The 23,905-nt window shown below is 38.8% G+C and overlaps 2 protein-coding genes and 1 pseudogene across 2 annotated transcripts; all 3 read left to right on the top strand.

Annotated features, from left to right (window-relative positions):
- On the top strand, positions 1-6,741 carry LOC103705482 (BAHD acyltransferase DCR). The gene is given in 3 exon segments (XM_008789207.4): positions 1-544; positions 5,606-6,250; positions 6,252-6,741. Coding segments are annotated over 3 exon segments (1,338 nt in total). The 5' UTR covers positions 1-91; the 3' UTR covers positions 6,492-6,741.
- Positions 6,742-9,520: 2,779 nt separating this feature from the next.
- Positions 9,521-14,958, top strand: LOC103705483 (annotated as a pseudogene).
- Positions 14,959-16,387: 1,429 nt separating this feature from the next.
- LOC103705484 (N6-adenosine-methyltransferase non-catalytic subunit MTB-like) lies at positions 16,388-23,300 on the top strand. Its single transcript, XM_039115206.1, has 7 exons — positions 16,388-16,588; positions 17,478-20,029; positions 20,199-20,282; positions 20,680-20,784; positions 20,904-21,012; positions 22,339-22,490; positions 22,628-23,300. Exons 2-7 carry the CDS (start codon positions 17,507-17,509, stop codon positions 23,033-23,035), a joined length of 3,381 nt encoding a protein of 1,126 aa, XP_038971134.1. The 5' UTR covers positions 16,388-16,588; positions 17,478-17,506; the 3' UTR covers positions 23,036-23,300.
- Positions 23,301-23,905: the final 605 nt, after the last annotated feature.

Raw genomic sequence — 23,905 nt, 5'->3', positions numbered from 1 at the left:
TAGCTACCCCCACGGCACCACCTTTTCTCATCATTCCCACAGTCCCAAACATTCCCATCCTGCTCCTCTTCTTCCTAGAACACCCCTCGCCATGGCAGTAGAGAATGGGACGCTGGAGGAGGCGAAGGCCGAGGCCGTTAAGGTCATCAACAGGACCATAGTCCTTCCCGAAAAGAAGCCGGAGAAGCCAACGTGCCCTTTGAACACGTTCGATCTCCCTTATGTAACGTTCTATTACAACCAGAAGCTTTTGTTGTATAAGGGTGGGGAGTTTGGGGAGATCGTGGGGAGGCTGAAGGAGGGTCTGGGGAAAGTTTTGGAGTGTTTTTATCCGCTGGCGGGGAGGCTGAAGCAGGACGAGGAGGGGGTGCTGGTGGTGGACTGCGAGACGCCGGCGGGAGCGGAGGTGGTGGAGGCAGCAGCGGAGGGGGCGGCGGTGGCGGAGCTGGTGGAGGGGGAGGCCGCTGGGCTGCTGCAGGAGCTGGTGCCGTACACCGGCGTCATGAACCTCGAGGGGCTCCGCCGCCCTCTCCTCGCAGTGCAGGTGACCGCCAACCAATATCTTTCTATTTTTATTCCTGAAATGCCTCGATTCTAATTAAGCCCAACTTTTTCCATTCTGAAATACACTCTAACCTTTTTTTTTTTAGGTTTTTTTTATAAATATCCTCTAAATATCAAATTTTGCGTAAATACTCTTTTAAAATTAAAACTTATATATATATATATATATATATATATATATATATATATATATATATATATATATATATATATATATATATATATATATATATATATATATATATATATATATATATATATATATATATATATATATATATATATATTTATAAAATATTTTTTTATTTTTTTATTTTTGTATATGTATTCACGTCATCTGTTAAAAAATTAACGATTTCAAATTAAAATAACTAAAAAATTTTTAATGGATAGATATGCAAAAAAAAAGAAGAAAAAAAGACAAAGCAATCACGATGGTAGACAAAAAAAAATTTAAATTTTATTTTATTTTTAATTAAAAATAAATATGATTTTTAGTAATGATATTAGAAGAACCGTTATATTAAGGACATTTGTGTAAAAATAGTGCTTCATCAGGATACAAAAATAAATATAAATTTTTTAAAAAATATTCACGTAAATATGAATCTTTAGAAGGACATTCATTAAAAAGCTCTTTTTTTTTGAATTATACTTGTCCAATTTAATAAAATTAGAAATACAATAATAAGAAATATCACGAGAAAGCATCGAGTTATCAGCATTCATACCTGAGCCAGCAACAAGCTAACAAAATTGCTCATCCAACCAGTAGCTTTGTACCCACCCCTTTCCATTCAATTTTGAAGGGCGTCGATCCTTTTTTAGGATTCCTTTTTTTTCCTATATACTCTAAATTCGTGAACATTAGACTTGGTCTGTCCGGAGACTTGTCTGCCCAAAGAGTTTAATGTCGGTCCAGGAGTGAACATGTAAGGTATGATATGGGGTTGGAATCCCTCATCGTTCTCCAAAAAGCTGTAAAAAAAAAAGTATAGGTAGTTTGGAGCATTGCGTGATGCAAGCAAAAGGACAATGGGAGATCATGAAATGATATTTTGAGAATATAGACAAATTTTTATCTAAAATGTTACCTTGAATGAATCATTTTCTAACCGGGTTTAGATTAGAGGTGGCAATTAGATCGGTTGGACAAGATATGGGTTGGACAAGAGGTCGAATACATGGTAGATTAAAAATTTGTCAAATTGAATCCGACATGATTATTGAATAGGTCAAAAATTTAGATACAAATTTGACTATTTTGTTAAATAGGTAATCTAGTTGGATTCTTAATTGGTTGAAATAAGTTAAACAGATTAAATGACAAAATATTTCCACCTCTAATTTGGATGCATGAAAAAAAGGAGGACTGTATAGGTGGTCTCAACTGGTGCTCTCTTTAAAATAATATCCTTTGACAGTCATGACAGCACCTGTGTCACTTTGGACGACAAAATTTGCATCGACACATATGCCCAAGTTGTATATATTTTCTTGATTAGTAGGACTTAGGTACAAGGAAAGTTTTACTTAGCCATAAATTCAGATAAAAACTTCTCTTGTTTAATTTTCGGTATTCTTTTGTAAAGTATAGGTCCAAGATTGCATGTAAGTAGGTGAAAACTTGTCACGAGGGTTACAAGTATTTCCTACATTTGAAGATGTTAAGGATCCCCTTTTGGCAATTGGTGGTTGTTTGTAGGTGATGGATCATTTACAAAATAAAGTTTTATGAATCTCTTATGGCTGGAGTTGTAGGTATTTTTGACTAATGCCTAACCATACACATCTATTCGAGTTTTGAGGTTTGAGGTTAAGTCCGAGCTCAATTAATCTTGAAGTAATTCTAGTTCAAGTATCAGATCATTTTTAGGGAATTCGCATAAATATAGACACGAGGGGTTTGTTCGAATTAATTAAGCTTGTTGGGTATCCCATGAGAAGACTTTTATTAGTACATGATTATATCAGTACATCCAACTTCTCTTATTTTTTCTATTGTTTGACAGTAAATGTATAACAGTATAAGCTTAGTAAATACTTCCTGGTATGCCATAATTAGTAAGTTTCCCCTAGTTTATCCAAGGGACTGCCCAAATACCTAATATACAAACACTATGAGTGCTAGGCTTGACCATATAGCGATTTAGGCCTCCTAAATGGATGTAACAACTAATCTCCAATGGAGTTGAATATGGTGTACAAAAGAATTCCAGATCCATTATTAGATGCGTGCAAGTAAAAGTGATCATGCGTTATAAAAAAAAAAAAAAACAGTTCATTCACATCAAAAAACGAAAAAAAGTAGAGCAGTTCATTGGTCCACGTAAAAGTGATCATGCATTAAATGCAATTATGAAGCGTCGTAGATGGGCCCCAAGAGGTACTCAGATATCCCGTGTCCACCACCATTATCCTAAAAGTATGTCCAACAATCAATCATTTGAGAGATCAAGCATCCTTAGTCCGACCAACCTAATATATTATTCATATCAACTTAGCGGCTATTCAGGTAACTTTATTTTCAGCATGACTTGGTGTATTAATACACAAAGGAACCCTACTATTAGAAGCAATATTATGAGTGTTAATGTCACATCTTATTAGGTGCATATATATATATATATATATAGATGACATTATTATTGATTTTCAAAGAGGTTGTAAGGTCATTTTCAACTTCTTTTAGTTGTCTCTCTGTAATTTTTGAATCGTATGGTTGACAAGGAAATTATACACACACACTTCATTAATGACATTATTATTGATTCCCAAAGAGGTTGTAAGGTCATTTTCAATTTCTTCTAGTTGTCTCTCTGTAATTTTTGAATGGTATAGTTGACAAGGAAATTTTGTATATGCATCGAGGCTTTGTTGGTAGGTCTGGTTATGTTGGTCCATCAACCCAAATTTTTGAGAGTAATTTTTTTCCTTTTTTTATCTTCACAATTCCAACAGTTTTAAGAGGACATAACGGTCTCTCGAGATGTCCATAGCACCCCATCCGAAAGCTAGCAGAAACTTCTAGTTTTCCTCGTAGGGTTGGAGTTGTATCTTTCGCATGAAAGAAAGATTTACTTTTTCTTCACACTAATCCACCATTGGATCATCCATTGGCTGCTTTGAGATATGTGTATGTAGAGGAATGACAACATTCGGAGCGCTTTGAGAGCTGTGGTAGGTGACAGAATGGTGGATTCGGATGAAGGAAGTTGAATCCTTCTTTCACGCCCCTTCCTTGCAAGAACTTGCAAGTTTTTTAGTGCTATTAGATGACGGAGGCTTCTTGACCAAAAATATATTTCCAATCCTTTGTTCAATGACCATTTATTTTCTACTCCTTACATATAAAACAATGCAAAGATGCACAAAACAAACATAAGTGTGCTTTTAAGGCATGTAAATAGACTATGTTTCCAAGAATAAATAGTTAATAAAACTCGATCAAGCTCCAATCTAGTGATCATCAAATGGCAGTGAAACCAATGGCCTCGTGTGTGAGTCACCATATCCTTTGTGCACTCCTTTCCTTTTTCTTTTTTCTTTTCGCTTTGAGATCTACCTCTGGAATATGGAGATTTTAACTAAATGCAAACCTGGGCAGGACCTCATGATGTGGGCTAGCCAATCCCTGAGCATGGCCTTCTCCTAAGTAGACAGTCACTTACCAACTCCCTACTGCAATCACTGAAGCAAGCCATAATTAAGCCGCTGCAGCTTTCACATGGTTGCATGCACCAGTCTCCTTGACTTAGGTCCAATGGGTTGATGCCCTTCTTTTATGCAGCAATGCGGTGGTCTTAAATGCACCCTTTTTTAGTTGGGAGTGTCACATCTTCTGGCCTACCGGCCCTCGAGGTTATCCCCTAATATTTTTTTTTTGATCGAGGTGGATACAAAATTACTACAGGCTCGTTTGGTTCGCGGGAAGTATTTTCCTCCTAGGAATATGATTCCTGAAAATCAGATTCCTAGGAAGAGGATACCTAGGAAAGTACTTTTGACATGTTTGGTTAACCATGGGAAAGTGACTAATTTCCAAAGTGCTTATGTTTGGTTGACCATCCACTTTCCTAAGAAAGTTATGTATAATTCCTATTATGCCCTTAATAAAAATTAGGTCTTTAATGCCTCTTTAATGCTTCTTTAATGCTGAAGGGTCTTTTTGGGAAAAAATAAAAAAGGAGTGATTCCCACCTCATGGGAAAGTAACTTTTCCATGTTTCTCATGGGAAAAACTTTTCCATGAAATGTGGGAATCATATTCTCATGGGAATACAACTTTCCCATCTCTCTCCTTTGAAAACTCCAACCAAACAAGAGGCATTTCATTACTTTCCCGTTGACCACACTTTCCCCCCTCGTTTTCCTGCGAACCAAACGAGCCCTACGTGTTAGAGTTTTTCCATAGCCTCTGCATGCAAGCTAAGAAAGTCCTGAAATATCTCCATATTAGTTTAATTAGCTAGAAGCTTATGCATGACTCAAATGTACGGTTCCCTGAATTCAGCATCTGAATAAACTCTAATTTTTAGACATGCTAGGTTTTTTTTGTTTGAGGGTGTAGATGATGGTGAGGCCACCATTAGTTCCATGGCAAGCATGTTTGTATATATGCTAGTTTGACCACTATTTTATCTTCATATAGATTAGTACACCAATATACTACGAGTAACAAATACCATTTGATTATGTCTGCACTACTTGATGAATTGAGTAATTTCTAACTGTAGTCCTCAAAGAAAATGAGTTCAGAAATTAAGAAAAGAAAATCTTTTTTTTTTAAGACTATACATATCCATCATAAAGATGTGTTATATTGGTATCATGTGATTTGGTCAACTAAACCGGTTGACACCTATAAGCTATTTGCTTATTTTCAAGAGATTCTAATTTGGACTGTATTCTCTAACTATTTGGATATTTTTCAGCCAAAACATAACAAAATAATGGACGCAGCTGAGAGTTCGGATCTAAATATGTTTACATTAAAATATTTTTTTTTACTCACTCTTGTGTCATTTTGTCGAACACGCAGTTCACCAAGCTCAAGGACGGCCTGGCCATCGGCTGCGCCTTCAACCACGCCATCCTGGACGGCAACTCCACCTGGCACTTCATGTCCTCCTGGGCGGAGCTCTGCCGCGGCGCCCCATCCATCTCCGTCGCTCCCCTCCTCGACCGCACCAAAGCCCGCCCCACCCGCGTCCCCCTCTCCCTCCCCGCCTCCGCCCAAGACCACGAGCTCGCCGACCCCAACGGCCCCCCCAAACCCCTCCTCGCCAAGCTCTTCTCCTTCTCCGGCACGGCCGTCGACCGCATCAAAGCCCACGCCAACGCCAACCTCCCCCCCGACGCCAAGCCGCTCTCCACCTTCCAGTCCCTCGGCGCCCACGTCTGGCGCGCCGTCTGCCGCGCCCGCGCCCTCAAGCCCGACGACCTCACCGTCTTCGCCGTCTTCATCGACTGCCGCTCCCGCGTCGACCGCCCCTTGCCCGACGCCTACTTCGGCAACCTCATCCAGGCCATCTTCACCGTCACGGCGTCGGGCCTTCTCTTAGCCAGCCCGCCGGAGCTCGGCGCTAGCGCCATCCAGAAGGTCATCGACGCCCACGACACCGGCGCCATCCGGAAGCGTCTCGAGGAGTACGAGGCCAAGCCCAAGATGTTCTACTACTCTGATGGCCGGGTTTAACTGCGTGGCCGTCGGGAGCTCGCCGAGATTCAAAGTCTATGATGTGGATTTCGGATTCGGGCGCCCTGAGCAGGTGAGGAGTGGATCCAATAACAAGTTCGATGGGATGATGTACTTGTACCCCGGCAGGGAAGGGGGCAGGAGCATCGATGTGGAGCTCACGTTGCAGAAAGAAGCCATGCATAGCCTGCAGAAGGATAGGGAGTTTCTCATAGTTGATGCTCCTTGATCGGGAAAGTTACCTGATTTCTTTGCTTCATGTGCTTTAATAATTAATATCTACTACTTGGCCTCGGTTGGTTGTTTGTTGTCTTTTAAGGGGCAAATATGTTTATGTTGGCTTGTTTAAGACATGTTCTTACTACTTATGTTGATGTGGGACCTCTTCTTAGAAGTTATGTACATGGACTAGCACTTGTGATTTGGGACCACCTAAATAATATCCCAGGCATGATGTGATCTGACGTGAATTTGATTGCATTTTTGCAGATCGGGGCTTTGGTTTTACATACTTCCCTCCTTTTCAAGCTAATGCATTCCACTTTGATTTCAATCCATCTTTCACTTGGAGAAGTAGATAATTAAAGAAGAACTTTGAAGTTACGTGAATGCCACCATCTAACAAGTAGATGTTTGCTATTCTGGTTGCTTACACTATATATATATATATATATATATATATATATATATATATATATATATATATATATATATATATATATATATATATATATATATATATATATATATTGATAAAACATGGATTAAAAGTCCTTTGCTACCAGTTGCATTAGATTCTAGTAAGTTTTTACATGATACAAATGTTTTATGTTTGCATACATATAAATGATAGAGTGGTACTTATAAATGCCACGAGACTTTAACACCTAGATGATTCTTCATTTAAATGAAGATGATATGATGGGTCAAACAGGATTTGTTTTATCAAAAGCAAATTTTACTGGCTTGGTACTAATTCTGTACTGATATCATTCTATTATAGCATGGATATACTCGATACAGTTTCTACTTCGATGTTAGTAAGTTTTCTGTACCGCATATTGATGTAATATAGGACAGTCGGCATGTATTAGCAATCGATCAATACGACAAATCTTACATAAAAGTTTGTATGTCATTTTTAGATTTTTTTTTTTTTTTAGACTTGTGGATTACCTCACTGAGATCACTATTAAAAGAAAGTCTTATTAGGGCGCTTTTTCGGGATTGCAGGTCTAAGCCTATAAGGTAAGTTATCTCTAAAGAGTAGGAGACGCTTAGCAAGCACGATCTCTTTTTTCTTTCGAAATGTTCTTTTATTCAATGGACTCATAATCAAATGAATGCCGTCAAGATACTCTCACTCTTAAAAATTATATACTTGCAAGGAATGAAATTCCCGACTGGGAGAACAGGCAAAGGATGGTCTCAATCCTCCGCCTTTTTGTACGCACCACTGCTTGAGGGAATCCGCAGATCTTGAGTCTTAGAAGAAAAAAGTTATTCTAACCGAAGGAGGTCCTCTTTCCCAAGTTACAAGAGCTTTTGGGATGTCAAGTTCAGGTTACCCCAATCTAATACTAATATTGCCTCCGCTAGTCTAGGCCCCCAGACCTGGTGTGGAACTACTTCAGCTAAAAGGAGCTTTCTTATTAGGTAATACGTGTTCGGAGATCATTATATGTTAAAAGTTATTAACAAAAATGTGATAGAATCCACTTTTTCAAGAAAAATAGACATGATTCTATTTACCAATAAAAAAGAGCTTTCTAAGACGATTTTCTCTAAGAGAAAGAATCCTTATTTAAGCTAGGAAAATAACCCTCGATAAACAAGTGAAGTGAGGACTTGAAGTCCGAATGAAACGATAATTTACTTTTTTTTATTGTGGTAAAAGATTTTAATATAAGGACCACCGAATAAAACAAACATAATAACTCAAAATAGCTCATTTCTTGATTTTTTTTATATAAAAAAGATTAGGCACCCCTAGTTCCCTTCTCATTTCCGTTAAAAATTTAAGAGCCTCGTCGTGGTGGCATCTACTCTTGGGCCCAGGAAAAGTAGGTGTGGGGTTAGTTAACGGATCCCATCATTGTGACGAGACTATTTATGACTTATATATGAAAAATTACACGACACTTCAAATAATTTTCCTACGATCTTTTTATATAGTCAAGTAAATTAGCATAAAAAGTTGATCCACAACAAAACGGATATCTACTTACCAACCACCAAGTATTATAACAGCATCGCCATACTTGGTGGTTGAGAAGACGAGATCACAGAAGACCCGCCATTAAGTTTGTTCAACTACTAATTCGGTAAAGTGAGATTAGATTGGGCTAACATTATGAGCCCTTCGCACTCACTTACGGCAATTAAGCAACTTAAAAGGAGTTTTAATTGGTGTTTAATCCTCAGAAGATCTCTATTACTAAAATGTCATCATCGTAAACTTCTAATTACAGGATTTGCGTTTTGGCTAACAAATCTTTTCAAAACTTGAGTTAATTGGATTTGACTATCGCTTTACAGTCATTTTCTTTTCATTTTCATCAATTGGAAAGATCCAATTTCAACCATGCTGGCAGCAGAGCACTCCAACCTAAATAAATAAATAAATAAATAAATAAATAAATAAAGTATGCAACCGGCAATATTCATGAGTATGGCCCATGGAGAAAGATAGAGCCCCGTCTTTTATTTATTTATTTTTTCTTTTGTACTGACTAAATTAAACCTTGTATCATCCTTGCAGGAATGATAGCTGGACAGGATTTTCGGAATATCTGACCGTCTCAAATTTTAACAGAATATTTTTCAGCAAAATATTCTATAATTTAGAACAAATTTAAAATTTAAAATTGTTAGAATTTAGGATAGACTTAAAATTTGTCTCTCAAATACCCACTATCTAATTCTAATTATAATATATATAATTTTACAAACATATATATATATATATAAATATATATATATATCATGAAGCGATTTGAATCCTAAATTTTAAAAATATCTAACTCCTACCTTCACCACTAAATTACAAAACTCATTTATATTTAAATTATTTATCAAATTATTTATATCTATTTTTACTTCATATTTTTTATTATAATTCCGAGTCGGAAATGTGATCGAAAAAAATTAATTAATATCTGATAAATTTATCATTTTTTAATAAATTAAAATTTAAAATGTTTAAATAAATTTTAATCAAATTTAGAACTGGTCCATGGCAGAATTTTCCTGAGATAAGGACAGGAAAAAAATTTAGGGGTACCGTAGCGGTTGCCACTCCTAATTGGGAGTTGCATAGGTTTGCTCGACTGTAATTCTTTCGCCCCGGGGATTGGAGGGGAAACCTTTCTTCGTCTTCCATCTCCCACCCATTTTTCTTGCCGACACGCAGAGGTTTTCTGTCGGAGGTACTCTGAACGTTCCTGGATTCGATTTGACGGATTTGGACGGATGTTCTCTATATTAAGATTTTTCTTTCCTAGGTTCTCTGTCGTATAATTTAGGGTTTGGTCGTTCTTGTTTTGGCGACAAGATGAAATCTTCCTGTTTTTGACTGTTTGGATACCTTCTTTTGGCGACTTTGACTGCTTAATTTGTTTGGAGCGGATAACTAGAATTTGATCTGCGTGAAGGTATCTTAGCAGGTTGTTTTTAATAGAGATGTGGATTTCTATATGCAGAAAAGATGATCGATTAGCTTTTTGTTCTTTAATTCTATCTCCATAATTCTTACGGAAGATAGCCTGTCCTTTGCACATCTATAATTCTGTGATTTCGCGCTCCGAGAATTTATATGTATTATTCTTTGTGTCTTTCACTTTTGAGAGCTTTTATATGGAAGCTCAATCTTCCGCTTGTCAAGGTGTAATCTCGGACAAGTCTGCCATGTTAAATTTTGGGTAGCAGTTTAGCATTTTTTTTTTTTTTTGCGCCGCCCGGGGGGGGGGGGGGGGCCTGTTTATATATGTATACATCATTTTCTCCTTCATGCTTTTGTCCATCTTTTTGTTTCTTAAGAAAATAAAAGATGGTAAAAGAAAGTGCATCCCGTGGCTAATTACATCCAAAAACCCATGCAACCCAAATAAACAAAGCAAGAACAAACACCTTAGAGCAGGGCAAATCAAAACTGAGTCCAAAATGGAGACCAGACCTGGTAGGAAAGGAATTGCTTAGTTGTTGCTTTATATTAGCCAATTTGATGGGGTAAGTATATTTTATTGGTAGTTTATTTTATCATTTTATAAGTACTAGGGCAATATGATATTTTAGTTTGTGGGATGTGACTGCGTGGTCATCAAAAAGTTAGATGGCAAATTCATTTGTTGCTGCTTTTTGATTGCTGTAGTCAAGTTCCTTATTTGATTTCTTCCTTTTGGATGAAAAGAAGTTCATGGAAATTCCTTATTTTGTTTTCAAGTTTAAGACCAGATAGTTCTTAAAGTTGTCTCATTTCAGGAATTTTTCATTTATTGTCTCACCTCTGATATATGATAGTCTTTATGATCTGATGTTTTTTGCTGATAATTTCTTGCTTGATTGGGTTGCCAAATTTTTATGCTTGTAAACGAAATATGCTTTATAAATTTTGGTCAGTTGAAAAAGATGCACCCATGAAGTGTTCATCTCTTTCTACCTGAGTTTGATAAGCATATAATCATTTATTTCACCTTGTCGGTATTTTGTAAGTCTGATTCCAATTTGCCTAAGTTTTCTGTTTAGGTTTTGGGAAATGGCAGACAATGAGATAGAGGGTGTGGAGAATTCGGCCCATGAAACTGACTGGGAGGTTGTTTCTCTCACAGCATCCACATATGCTGCTGCACCTGGTTCAAAACCACTTGAGCTCACTGATGAGAATTTAGATGAGGACTTCAACAAAAATGAGCAAGGATTTCCTGACATAATGTTCATGTCCAGACACTTTATTTTCCCACCTAGAAAGACCGAGAATCTTCCAGTAGAACCTGAGTGCATTGAAATTCACAATAAATTCAGGGGCCAAGATGCAAGCCTTATTGAGAAGGATGATAATGGACCCACAATTACCTATGAAGAAAGTTGCAAGAGTAAATCTGATGACAGCCTTCATGGAATTCAGTTCTTTGATAATGGAAAGGGTCTCTCTGTTGGTGATATGGAGTTTGGGGAAGGCAAGGGATTGCAACGGTTAAGCTTGGGTGGTGAAGAATCGGTCATATTTAATGCTTACCATGCTGAATCAGATATAGCAGCTCAATTCTATGTAGTGAGAACCCTGAAATTGCCGAGCAAAATGATTCTTCTTGCCAAAATTCAGATTCTCGTTCAGATTTTACAAATGCTTCAGAGTGGAATGAAGAAAACAAAAATGATGCATCTTGCCTTCCATGTGAAGCATGGTGGAAGAGGAAGGCAGTACTTTTGTATCATCATGCGAAGGAAGGGAACACATTTTGGTCTGTCTTTGTGGCTGCTGCTTTAATGGGGCTTGTGATTTTGGGGCAGCGTTGGCAGAGAGAAAAGTTGCAGAGTCAGCAACTTAAATTACAGTTTAGCACCAACAATATGGTATGTTGGCTTCTGTTTCAAGAATTTATGCTATGATATGCTAAATAATTTAACTATTGCCTCTTCAGCTTGAAATGCTCTTTTATCCTCGTGTTCTTTGACCATCCCTTTGTAGTCATTCAAACACCTTTTCTTTTTGTTACATAAGCCTAAAATTTCTTTTAGAAACACTAATGCCCTTTAATCATGTGTCATATATAAGTGCCGCATTGAGTTGTGTAGGCTTTGTTGCGAGGAATCTGATGGTCTAGAGTGTGGCCCAGGAAAAAACCTAAGGAAGGAAGATAGTCAAGGGCCTCAAGGCTACCTAATTTGATCTGTTCTTGTGCGTGAATGGAAAGAAAATAACTGAGGAGTTTATGAATCTTGGGTAAATTTATGACAATAGTTTAATCAGACATGTCACAACTTTTCCTCCCAACACAAGATTCTCAAGAAGAAAATGAGAGCTTGGTGGTTGTCGATGGTTTTTATAGAGTAAAAAAATGATAGAATGAATACAAAATATCATTATATTTGCTTGATTCATATGGTTGTGATATAACCTTATCTAGCATGACTAAAGCACTTGAGTTCTGATAGTCTTTGTTCATGATGCATTATATGATCGTGACTCAAATGCCCATCTGAACACTTAGGGCACTTTTTTAAGTTGCTTAAGTAGAGTATATATTGTGGTCTTCACCGAACACTTAGCATTATTGTTGAATTGTTTTGGAACTCCTAACTATCTGGTGGCTGGTGAACTCAAGGGCTTGTAACTCTTCTTCCCTTTCTGTCCTCTCGAATAATGTAACTGATTATTCTACAAGTATCTAAATGTGACTTCCTCATTGCATGATATATACTGATGGACTCAAAGGCAAATACTGTCAACACATCTGAGGTTTGACATGTCTCATATGGATGCCTGTAATTCCCCTTTTATCCTCTTGCAATTTCTATGTTTTATTTCTGCCTTTTGATTTCACCTGATGTTAGGAGTTGCCAAGATGTATATAGCATCTATTCTTTTATGTGGGATTTAATTGTATCATCACATTGACATTCAAATTTGAGTGTCTGTTTGGTACAAATGTTGCCCTTATCTTCTTTCATATTTTACTCATTTCTTAAAAGTATTTGCAAATTCTATCTGTAACATGCCTTTTATTTTTCTTTTATTTGTTGCAGACTTCCTCTTATGCTTATAATTATATACCGATAATTCAGTTGTTGCTTAAAGTTTTATTATTGGGTCATATGCTTGTCACTTGGATTATTTGGTGATCTGCTTGGTAAAAATTTGCTCCTTTTCTTTCGTTAGCTTTTCTTGTCAATAAATGATGTAAAATTTTCCATATATAGATACCTAGAAGCTGCTTGAGTGCTTTTCATAACCTTGGTCGTATGATTTGTATGTAGCTTATCGGCATCAAAAAATATCGTAGCTTTTTATTGCAAGATATGTGAAAATTTTTACTTTTAATTTTCATGTATCTTATAAGCATTCCCTTTTGGAAAAATAAATAATAGCCTGCAAATGCGTCATGTTGATCCATCTTATATAATTTTATGATTCAATTCTCTTTTTAAATCGATCGGTCATGACACTGGTAGTTTATGCTAGATGGTGGTAAGTCAATCACCTGCAAAATTATTTTCCTTAGTGCTCGCCTCTGTTCTTCGAACCTATGTGCGCTGTATCTATTAAGTAGGTCAAATCTATGGATATTTATGGCCACCTAATCTTCAAGAGGAAATTCTGGTATTATTCATATTTGTTACAAAAGCAGAATATGTACTGTATTTTGTGTGGTTTAGAGGCTGCTAGAGATGCTTACAGGAAAGGTGCAAAATATGTAGGGCATTATAATTGGTGAGTTTTATGTTCATTGCGTTGTTGTTGGCGTATTGCTATTCTTTAGTGCCTATCATGCTCTGCAACCTTATCTCTATACTGTTCAGAACTTGCTTCACAAACTTTGTCTTGATTACAGGAAGGCTGCCTGATCTTTATTTTAACATCTTTTGCAAGTTATTATCTGGGTTGCAGTTGACAAGTGTGTGGGTCCATGCATGTCAATATAGCACCGTCAGTTATCAAATTTGAGGGTTTGCTGGCTTGATTTTCATGCTAGATTTCATAAACTATGTGCTCAAATTTGGTATGCATGGGCATGGCAGGTTTTTTTGAATTATCATTGGTTATGTAATACCAGCTTGTGATTGTGAGTTTTCTTTTTTAAACATTTAACCAAATAAATAAATTACTTAATTGATCTAAGGATAATGAACTGCTTTTTGATCTGGTTGTTTCTACTAAACCAGCATTTGCCATAAATTGATGGTGAATAACTCAAAGTTTTGCGAATTATGTATTGTTTTCTGTTTGTTTTGTGGGTGTGTTACTTGTTTCAATCTTTTACATGTCCCTAACTATTCATCTGCTGTTGGCATGCTCTTTTATTTTAAGAAAAGAGCAAATCTGATCTGTCCCAAATCAGTATGCACTGTTGCTACAGTAAATGGTGAATACAAGTTCTTACCACTGTCTTATGTGACTGCCATTTCTTTTGAAGTTGATTCTTATTTAGTCTCGACAACTTGTTGATGCAACAGGGTATTAGCTGGACACTGGGATCAATTAGCCAGTTTAAAGGCATTCTGGTCGGTGAACATCAACGCAATCCACTGATCTGTGGTGATGCTGTATTCCACCTTTGAGATTTTTGCCGATGATGATAATGATGTTGACGAAGAATGGTAATGCGGTGAAGAGGGCCAAGGGTTTGCAGGGAGGTCTGGGAATGTAAATTACCACTGTGCCTCTGGTAAGAGTGCCAGGACTGTTAGATGTGATTGGCTTTTCACATTGGTGTTGGCGCATTCTCTGTGTTGACATGAACTCTTAAGTAGTATTGTAAATATGGAAATATCAGAAAGTTGTGTATTTAAAAAGTAAATAATCCAGTCCCAGTTGGCTTATGCTGCAATCATGTTACTATTTCTTATAGAGTCAGATGGGTGTTGTAAATTAAATAGGTGATTGATTCATTGCAGAAGATTCAGAAGCGAGCAGGTAACTTTTGTTTTGTCATAGTAAATGAAATAGTTTGGTACTGTAGTTTTCTTTTTTGTTTAAACTTTTGCAGTTGGAATCACAAAAATATCTCGATTAGTCATTTAGTTATCAATCCTATCATCTTTCCTTTTAAGTTATTTCAGTAACTTTTCTGTTCTCTTGGTAGGCAAGTAACTTTGTTTTATTTATTATGTTGTGTATGTCACCTATTTGTCTGATCAATTATTTTAAGGACGCGTTGAGGTTCTTAACAGTTTAAAGTGAAGGTCGGTGGTGGAGGGAATCATCTCTTACTTTGGAATATTTAGGCTATGACGAGTGGCAATATGATCTTTCAGGCCAAGCATATATTCAGAGAGGTAAGCAGTGCTATAGACTGGGTGGCTTCGTGTGTAGTTAAGCACTTTAGAGATGTTCTGGGGGTTGGAAAAGAAGTGTTGTCTAGAGCGTTCCGGAAAGTGATGTTTTTTTATCTTATTAGATGTATCCATACTGGAATGGTATGAATCATCCATTTTACCAAAAAAAAAAAGGGGTCGATGCGGTGCTTCAAATTATTTTTTTGCGTGGAATCGAAAGAGGGAGAGGAATCCATGTGCATCACGTATGCAAAACTCCCATGCCATTTCATGCGCATTTTCTTTAACCTTGCTAAGAGGTCCTGGAGAAGAATTATAGAAACAGTTGATTTGGCTAAAATGACTGGTAGAATTTGATGATTTATCTGTAAGATGAAACAAATCACGGCAATTGGTGCCTCTTCCGGCGTGCATCAGCTGAACCCGTGCATCCGATTCGTGAGGCTTCGGATGGTCTGTTTTCCACTTTTGCGTGCATTCAAATCTGGCTGGAGGAGAAAAATAATCTAATTAGAGAAAAAAAAAAAGAAAACAAATCAAATGGGACCGTAACTGTTCATGCTTCCTCTCATCACCTATCTTACATGGCAGATGTGTTATATATATATATACACGCACATATATCTTAGATGTGTTTTCCAGCATGTAGCCTGTTTGATTTGTTATAAGCGGCTAAGCAAGAGTCTACTTCCATTTTATTAAAGTGAAGTCCTTTTGACCTTTTGAGAGAAAGAGAGGAATCCAGTTCCATCCGGTTCATTAAGTAAAAGAAAAGGGATAAAAGCCCAAGAAAGGTGCCAAGAAGAACCAGAAACTAAACGAAAAAGGTTCCAAAAACTAAACATGTTAGCTTGCTAAAGAGGGTATGGAACCCTTGAGGCCTTGAATGTGAAGGAGAGATGGATAGCCAAATTTTCGAGTTTGGAGGTGGGCTCGTGTTGGGCCGAACTGACGCAAAGCGTCAACAAGCAGACTTCTAAGTAGAAACAAAAAAGGTTTAAATAATAAAGCAAGCTTTTTCCGGTGGATCTGGTTCGGCTTGGGTCGGACCTAACCCAACATGTTGCAGCGCAATCTGAGATCATGACTGGGTGTCGCCGAATCCTCCACGACGTTGACCCGGTATTTTTACCTTATTTTTTAGCTCCACCCTCACGGAGGGGCTGAGGAGCGAAGCGATCCCTCCCTCCCTCTCCCGAGTCCCGCACCCCCATTGAAATCGGAGACCCAGGTCGCCGCCTCCACCTCCGCCTCCGCCTCCGCCTCCGCCTCCAGGCCCTTTCCCCGTCCACCTCCGCGAGGAGAGGCAGCCAACAGCCACCGACTGCCCTTGTAAGTTATATCTTTTCCCTCTCTCTCTCTCTCTCTCTCTGCTCGCTTTGTGTCCTCCCTCACCCCTCCTACGGCGGCGTCGCAGCCGCCCTTCTCCACCTCCACCACTGCCGCCGCCCCACCTCCGTCCTTTCCACCACCCTCAATCGCATCCGGCCGCAACCCCTTCGTCTTCATACCCCAACTCCACCTTCCGCCATCACCATTTCCATCGCCCAAGAAGCCGCGTTATTTGCGCGTCTATTAGGTTGTGTTAACACCTAGGGTTTCCACCGATCTTCTCTCTATTTAAGGCCAGGTGTCTCTGAGAAGAAGCCTAAACCCTAACCCTAACTTTAGTTATAGCAATAAGCTCCAAGGTCGGGTTCGGCTTTGGATCGCTTCTTTGCGGATCTTTGATGCAAACGATTTTTTCCGAGAGGAAGAATATATATAGAAAGATACATATTTAACTTCGCCTCTTACATGGGAAACCCTCAATTTTAATTACAAATATCCTGTTTTCAACCACCCCGCTAATCTAGGAAATCAAAATAAAAATAGGAAAATAAGACAAAAATTACCCATTAAATCAGGGGAAAAAAAGTGGCTTAAGGATCTGATGATAGGGAACCTGCCTGTCAAGTAATTAAAATCGTAAAAATTGCAGTATAGAAGATGGAGCCCACCCCCCCCCCCCCCCCCCCCCCCCCCCCCCAAAAAAAAAAGGCGTTCTTGCATCATGATTTTTGGATCTTTGCCACATGCATTCTGCCATTTTGATTCAGTTTGTTTTCTTAATTTTATTGTGGCAACGGGATGGGGTTTACCTACTGGGAAAATTTTGTTATTTGCGAACTAACAGTTATTAGGGCTGGAACCAGTCGCAATTAATTGTTGTTTTGTGCAGTTTATGCACTGAACTTCAGTTGGGGTAACATGAAGCAGAATGCAGCTGAAAGCATGGATGTTAGGTCCAGCAAAACTGAAGAAAATGAAGACTGGGAAAGCACTGATGAGAGGAAGCATCGGTCAAGCAAGTCACAGAAGCACAGTAGCGTAGAAGAAGCTCAGAAACGGGATAGCGGAAGAAGAAAAAGCTCTGGAGATAGGAATGATGCTAGGAAGAAGTCAAGTAGCTCAAGCAGTGGAGATGAATGTGAGTATGACACAAAAAGAGAATCACATACCAAGATTTCAAGAAGGAATCCAGAAGAGAGAAGTGAAAAGAGATTGAGTGAAGGGTACCGGGAGAGAGAATCAGATAGCATTAGGAAGAGCAGGAATGAAGAGAATGAGAAGCATTCTTGTAGAAAATCAAGCATGAAACCTTCTGATAGCAGTCGCATGGAGAAATCAGATTCAAAGGGTGGGAAAGCTGTTGACCATAGTAAGCAGGGGTCTGTTAGGGATCGAATGCAGGATTATGGAAATGAATTAAGCGACTCCAAAAGTAAGGTTGTGGATTCTAGTGCTGATAAGGGTTTCAGGTCCAGTACTAGGGAAGAGAAAAGAGTAGATGGAGAACCCAGTAGAAGTAGAGGCCGATTGGTTGCTCAAGATGAAGATATTATGCCAGTCTCTGCACCTCATGAAGCTAGACTGGATATTTGTGAAGATGATAAATGGAGAAGGGGGCGGGAAAGATCAAGCGAGGTGGCAGGAAATGAGGATGCCTACAAGTATAGTGGCAAGCCACATGAGGAGAAATCTGAGAAATATAGACAACAGCAAGACTCGGCATATGGCAGTCGTGATGAAGTTCAAATCCGGGAAAGGTCTGTTGCCAGGGATGAAGAGATGAGAGATAAAATTGGGAGGGAAGTTAGACATAGTAAAAGGTCTCGAACCCCTGAGAGAAGCGGAAGGCATCATAGGGAGCAGGATGACCATGACCGAGGCTATTCAGAATCTGACAATGAAAGAAACATTGGACTTAAGAGTAGAGAATGGGAAAGAGAGGGGTATAAGGATGATAGGTCTTCCAAGGGAAAAGACAGGAGCTGGAATGACAAAAATAGAGACTGGGAAGGTTCAAAAGACCACTGGAAGAGAAATCAGACTAGGCAAGATTCCAAAGATAGGGAAAATGATTTTGGTCATGTCAAGGAGTGGGAGTCGCAATGGCATGAACAAGAAATGGTGGATGGTGAAAATCTTCACAGCAAACCTGGCTATAGAAAAGATTTTAGAATCAGGTCTGACGGCGTAAAAGCGTCATCAACCTCCAGGAATGCTTATGAGAGTTCTGATTCAATAGAGATAAGACCCAACAAGAATCTTGACTTTGGAAAAGAGGAACCTTCTTCCATATATTCTGGGAGGAGAGCAGAAGTGGGTCCACAGCAGGATTTCACTTCCGGAGTAAATGATGGAACATGGGAATATCCACCTGAGAAAAAGGGTAAAACAGCATATGGTTATGGAGATGAATTACAGGAAAGGTACCAAGATCATGGTTCACCTGTGGATCAGAGGTCCACAAGGAATTCTCTTGATTCTTATGCCGGAGAAGGACGAGGGCACGAGGACAAAAATTATAATCATCCAGGACTGAGCCAAAGTAATGATCCACAATATCCATTTGGGAATATTCAGGGATCAGGTTCTGTTAATAGGCCTCCCCAACAAGGATCAAAAGGGGGCAGACCTGCAAGAGGAGGAAGAGGAAGGCTAACTGGGAGGGATGCTCAACGTGATGCAATTTCAATATCTATGATGGGCCCTTCATTTGGTCATCTCGGCTTGCCACCTGGACCAATGCAGTCAATTGGGCCGAATATGCCACACTTACCTGGCCCACCAATTTTCGGTTCCCCATTTCCAGGACCTCTCATTTGGCCTGGAGCTCGAGGTGTTGATATGAACATGCTAGCTGTCCCTCCCAGTCTTCCTCCAATTCCTCCTCTTGGGCCTGGTGGACCTAGGTTTCCACCTAATATGGGAAGTAGCCCTAATCATGGCATGTACTTCAATCAACCAGGCCCTGGAAGAGGAGTTCCTTCTAACACAACTGGTCCTGGTCCTAATGCAATGGGACCAGGTGGCCGCGGGATGCCACATGATAAAGCACCTAGCGGTTGGGGTCCACAGAGAAACAGTGGGCCTTCCAAAGGTCCTTCAAGGGGAGAGCAGAATGATTACTCTCAAAATTTTGTTGACACTGGTATGAGACCACAGAATTTCATCAGAGAGCTGGAGCTCACTAGTGTTGTGGAAGACTATCCAAAGCTGAGGGAACTAATCCAGAAGAAAGATGAAATTGTTGCAAAGTCTGCTTGCCCACCCATGTACTATAAGTGTGACCTCCGTGAGCATGCACTCTCTCCTGAGTTTTTTGGCACAAAGTTTGACGTTATTCTTGTGGATCCTCCATGGGAAGAATATGTTCATCGGGCTCCTGGTGTTACTGACCACATGGAATACTGGACGTTTGAAGAGATAGTGAATTTGAAGATTGAGGTGCGTTTTTCGTAAGTTTTATTCATCACTTGTGTTTATTAGAATAATATGCTTGGTCTTGATTTGATATTTCTTGCATGCTTGCTATAAGTATCTTTATTGGCACCTAGTAACTCTCAATATACTGGATTTTACTCAATCCTTAAATCTTCTCTATTCGTTGCATCAGGCAATAGCTGACACCCCTTCATTTATCTTCCTCTGGGTTGGTGATGGTGCAGGACTTGAACAGGGCCGTCAGTGTTTAAAGAAGGTCAGTTTAGTTTAGTCTTCTACTATACTTGCTTAGAAGATCCAGTTTTGATCTTGTTAGCAGTTATTGCAACACTCTTCCCGACTTTTGTTCCAATTCTAGAAAGGGAGAGAGCAGTGTGATTGATTTGTTGATAACAGGAGGTTTCTGTCAATAGCCTGTTGGAAAGTACTAGCCCTCAAACTTTATGGGATATTGTGGCAAAATTTTGCGCAAACGGTTTCATTCTTCCAATTTGCATTACAGGGGGAAAAGGGGAAAAAAAGAGAATATATTTATCTGATATGGTTATCCTGCTGATTATAATGGTGTATTTTCAATCATTCTGTGATTGGCCATTTTTATGGGGGTTATAACCTGTTATCATTTATTTTTTTGTTTTTTGTTTTGCATATAGTGGGGATTTCGGAGATGTGAGGATATTTGTTGGGTGAAAACCAACAAAACAAATGCAACTCCTGCATTGAGGCATGATTCTCGCACATTGTTTCAGCACTCGAAGGTTAGTAAACTTTTGGTGAACAAGTTTATTCTTTATCTAGATATTTCAAGTTTCAGCTTCTTCCTAAGCTGCTGTCTTTGCAGTGCCTGCTAAGTAAAATAATCATTTGTATTGGGTAGGAACATTGCTTGATGGGCATAAGGGGAACTGTTCGACGTAGCACAGATGGGCATATCATTCATGCCAATATTGATACAGATGTGATAATAGCTGAAGAACCTGCTTATGGTTAGTATTTTCTGCTTTTGGAGTCTATATGTTGTTAGTTCAACTTTTGGATCTTTGTTCATCTCTGGTGGGACATTCCATTCACTAAATTGAAGAGAAAATACCATCATTATTATTATAAACGGCATACTTACAAGTTGTTAGAAGGTATTTATAACTTTTTTTTCTTATTTTCTATGGATATTTTCATTTGGTAAATTCATTCTTAAAAGCAATGGCGCATGTGCTCTCTTCTCTTAGATTTGTATATTTTTTCCAGGTTATGGGTAATGATGTGCCTGTGTTGACGATTTGATTCCAGATCAAATCGCTTGCATTAATTGGGTCATTCTGGCCTAGTTTTTGCGCATAACCATGAACAACTAGACTGCAATAACCTACTAAGAAAGCTTTTGTACATTTAGCAGGTTATTTGCCAAACTGGAAAATGGATGAATTATGTCAGGAAATCTCAATCCTGGCAGAAGTTTATTGCTATCCATTTGCATTTTGACTCTCCAACAATTGCCACTCTTTGATTACTCTAGATTTTGGATAATATTTTCCTCTCTGTCTTCCACATTGGTCTTGAATCTTGATGATCTTCAGCTTCATCTGTATGCTTATTGTGGTGGTACTCAAGAGGGTCAATCTGGCACTCAAGACATTCGGTAGGACATCCAGCCTTCGGTGTTTGGTGCCAAACCTGCTTGGAAATTCTTAGTCTACTCCTGAACATTCTTGAGGCTCCCTTGTCTATTATTCCTCACCACAATTTCATCCAAACCTTTTTGGCACAATATAAAGCAGGTTTAAAGAATGCTGCTTTTGGGATATCGGAAAAGCTGACAAGCAGCTTTTCTCTCTTCCTCTTCACCCCGATAAATTTTTCTACCAAATTGTCAAATTTGTTTATTCAGAATTATTTTTAGTCAAATAAATTTATTCAAACAAATCCCTCCTCCCTTGCTCCAGATGTTTTCCTCGTATTCTGGATAAAACTACGTTGCTATCAAAGAGGGACTACACCAATCTGGTGCTCTCCTTTACGCCATTTTGAATTTTAATATATTTGTTCTGTCAAAAACGTTTTCAGAGTAAATACTGTTATCGACAATCAAAACACAGATTCCATCTCTACAGATTCTTGAAGATGTTCTCTTTAGTTATTCTCCATGTCTGTTGGTTCCCTGTACTGTGACCCCATTTGTCCATCCGTGCTCCCCTTTAACATAGCTGTGAGAAATTATCTTTATTTTATGTACCTCCTTTGGCTACTTACATATTTGATTCCCAGCAAAATTTCTGAAGGAAATAACCTTTTTTTTTTTATCATTTACTTTGCAGGTTCAACAAAAAAGCCCGATGATTTGTATAGGATTGTTGAGCATTTCTCTCTGGGCAGGAGGCGGCTTGAACTGTTTGGTGAGGACCATAATATTCGTTCAGGTTGGCTTACAGTAGGGAAGGGATTATCATCATCTAATTTTAATGCTGAGGTAGGAAATTGCTTACCCTATGTTTCATGCTCTTTTTTTTTCACCCCCTCCTTTTGGATACCAAATTCTCTGATTTTTTGCTTGCATAGGTAAGGTTTGTGTTCTGTAATCCTGATGACAAGAATACTGTACTGCAGGCATATATGAGGAATTTTGCAGACAAAGAGGGGAAAGTTTGGCAAGGAGGTGGGGGGCGGAATCCACCACCTGATGCTCCTCATCTCGTCCAAACAACCCCAGACATAGAAAGCTTGCGGCCCAAATCGCCTCCCCCAAAGAATCAGCTGCAGCAGCCCATACCTCTGATGTCTAATAGCAATTCTAATAAGCGAAGATCTGTGGGAAATTCTCCACAAAATGCCCCATCTATTCCCTTTTCTGGGTTTTATCAGGACGCTTTGGGTCCAGACGCTCCTTCCCCAATGGGGGGATTGAAAGGGCCAGATGGTGGCTATGGGGGGCCTGAAAATGGAATTTTTGAAGGTTTTGGGTTCAACGGTTGTGCACAAACAGGTGCTGATTATCATGAGTTTGAGTCTCACTGAGCAGTCAATCTCTTGTAGCTGTGATGCATGGCTATGCAATATTTATTCTCATTTATTTTTGATATTATAAAAGAAATGCCTTGTGCCAGCTCCGCATCATTGCATGAGATTATGTCTCATAAGTTCCCCAGGAGCAGCAAGAATTACAAATGAGTATCTGCCCAACAGCTTCTAGCATGTGTTGAGCCGTAGTATGTGTTTACGATTATCAAATGAGATGTTTCAAACCATAGAAATTGTTTATATATTTGGTGTTTGGTTATAATCTGTCATAAATTTCTCTTTTGTTTTCTAATTCAATCTCTTGGGCGGAGGAAGCCCTCATACCGCTGAACAATTTTGCAAAAGTATGTGTCCTCGCAAGCAGAGATTTGTATGTGTTTCTTATTGTGGAGCTAGGGTGAGTCTTGAAATCTTGTGAGGAGTGTTAAAGACGTCTGAAAAGATTCCCGAGCCACAGCTGCACTGGATGAATTCGTGCTCACTGAATTAAATCATGGACAGTACATCACACAGGAACCTGACAGCAGTCGGAGACACAGGATTTGAGTTTGCTTCGTGATACCATATGGGTTATCAAATCATAGAAAGATAGACATTATAAAAACTATAAAACCGAATCCCATTTTCTACTTTTTCACACGAGGCATTTGTTAAAATCTAAACTGCAGCCCTTCGATCTTTTGCTTTCATGGGTTCTTATAACATTTTGGCACGGTACGTTTCTTGATGCCATATTTAGCCTACTGCGCCGCTTTGGCATCATTGGCATGTTCATAGATGCAATATAGGTTCCTCATAATTTCTTATAATTCAAAGATGACTCAGATTTCCAAGATGACTCAGATTTTCCAAGATGACTCCTAAAAA

This window comes from Phoenix dactylifera, chromosome 17 (genome assembly GCF_009389715.1).
Source record: "Phoenix dactylifera cultivar Barhee BC4 chromosome 17, palm_55x_up_171113_PBpolish2nd_filt_p, whole genome shotgun sequence".
In the NCBI taxonomy this organism is placed as follows: domain Eukaryota; kingdom Viridiplantae; phylum Streptophyta; class Magnoliopsida; order Arecales; family Arecaceae; genus Phoenix; species Phoenix dactylifera.
Note: the sequence above shows the minus strand (reverse complement) of the source record. Positions and strands in the feature narration are given on the sequence as shown.

What these genes read in the sequence shown, in the direction of transcription:
- LOC103705484 (XM_039115206.1), top strand. Translation starts at nt 17,507, where the DNA reads ATGAAGCAGAATGCAGCTGAAAGCATGGATGTTAGGTCCAGCAAAACT. An exon ending in GCCGTCAGTGTTTAAAGAAG is followed by an intron (nt 20,283 to 20,679) that starts GTCAGTTTAGTT and finishes TTTTGCATATAG; the next exon opens with TGGGGATTTCGGAGATGTGA. An exon ending in AGCTGAAGAACCTGCTTATG is followed by an intron (nt 21,013 to 22,338) that starts GTTAGTATTTTC and finishes TTTACTTTGCAG; the next exon opens with GTTCAACAAAAAAGCCCGAT.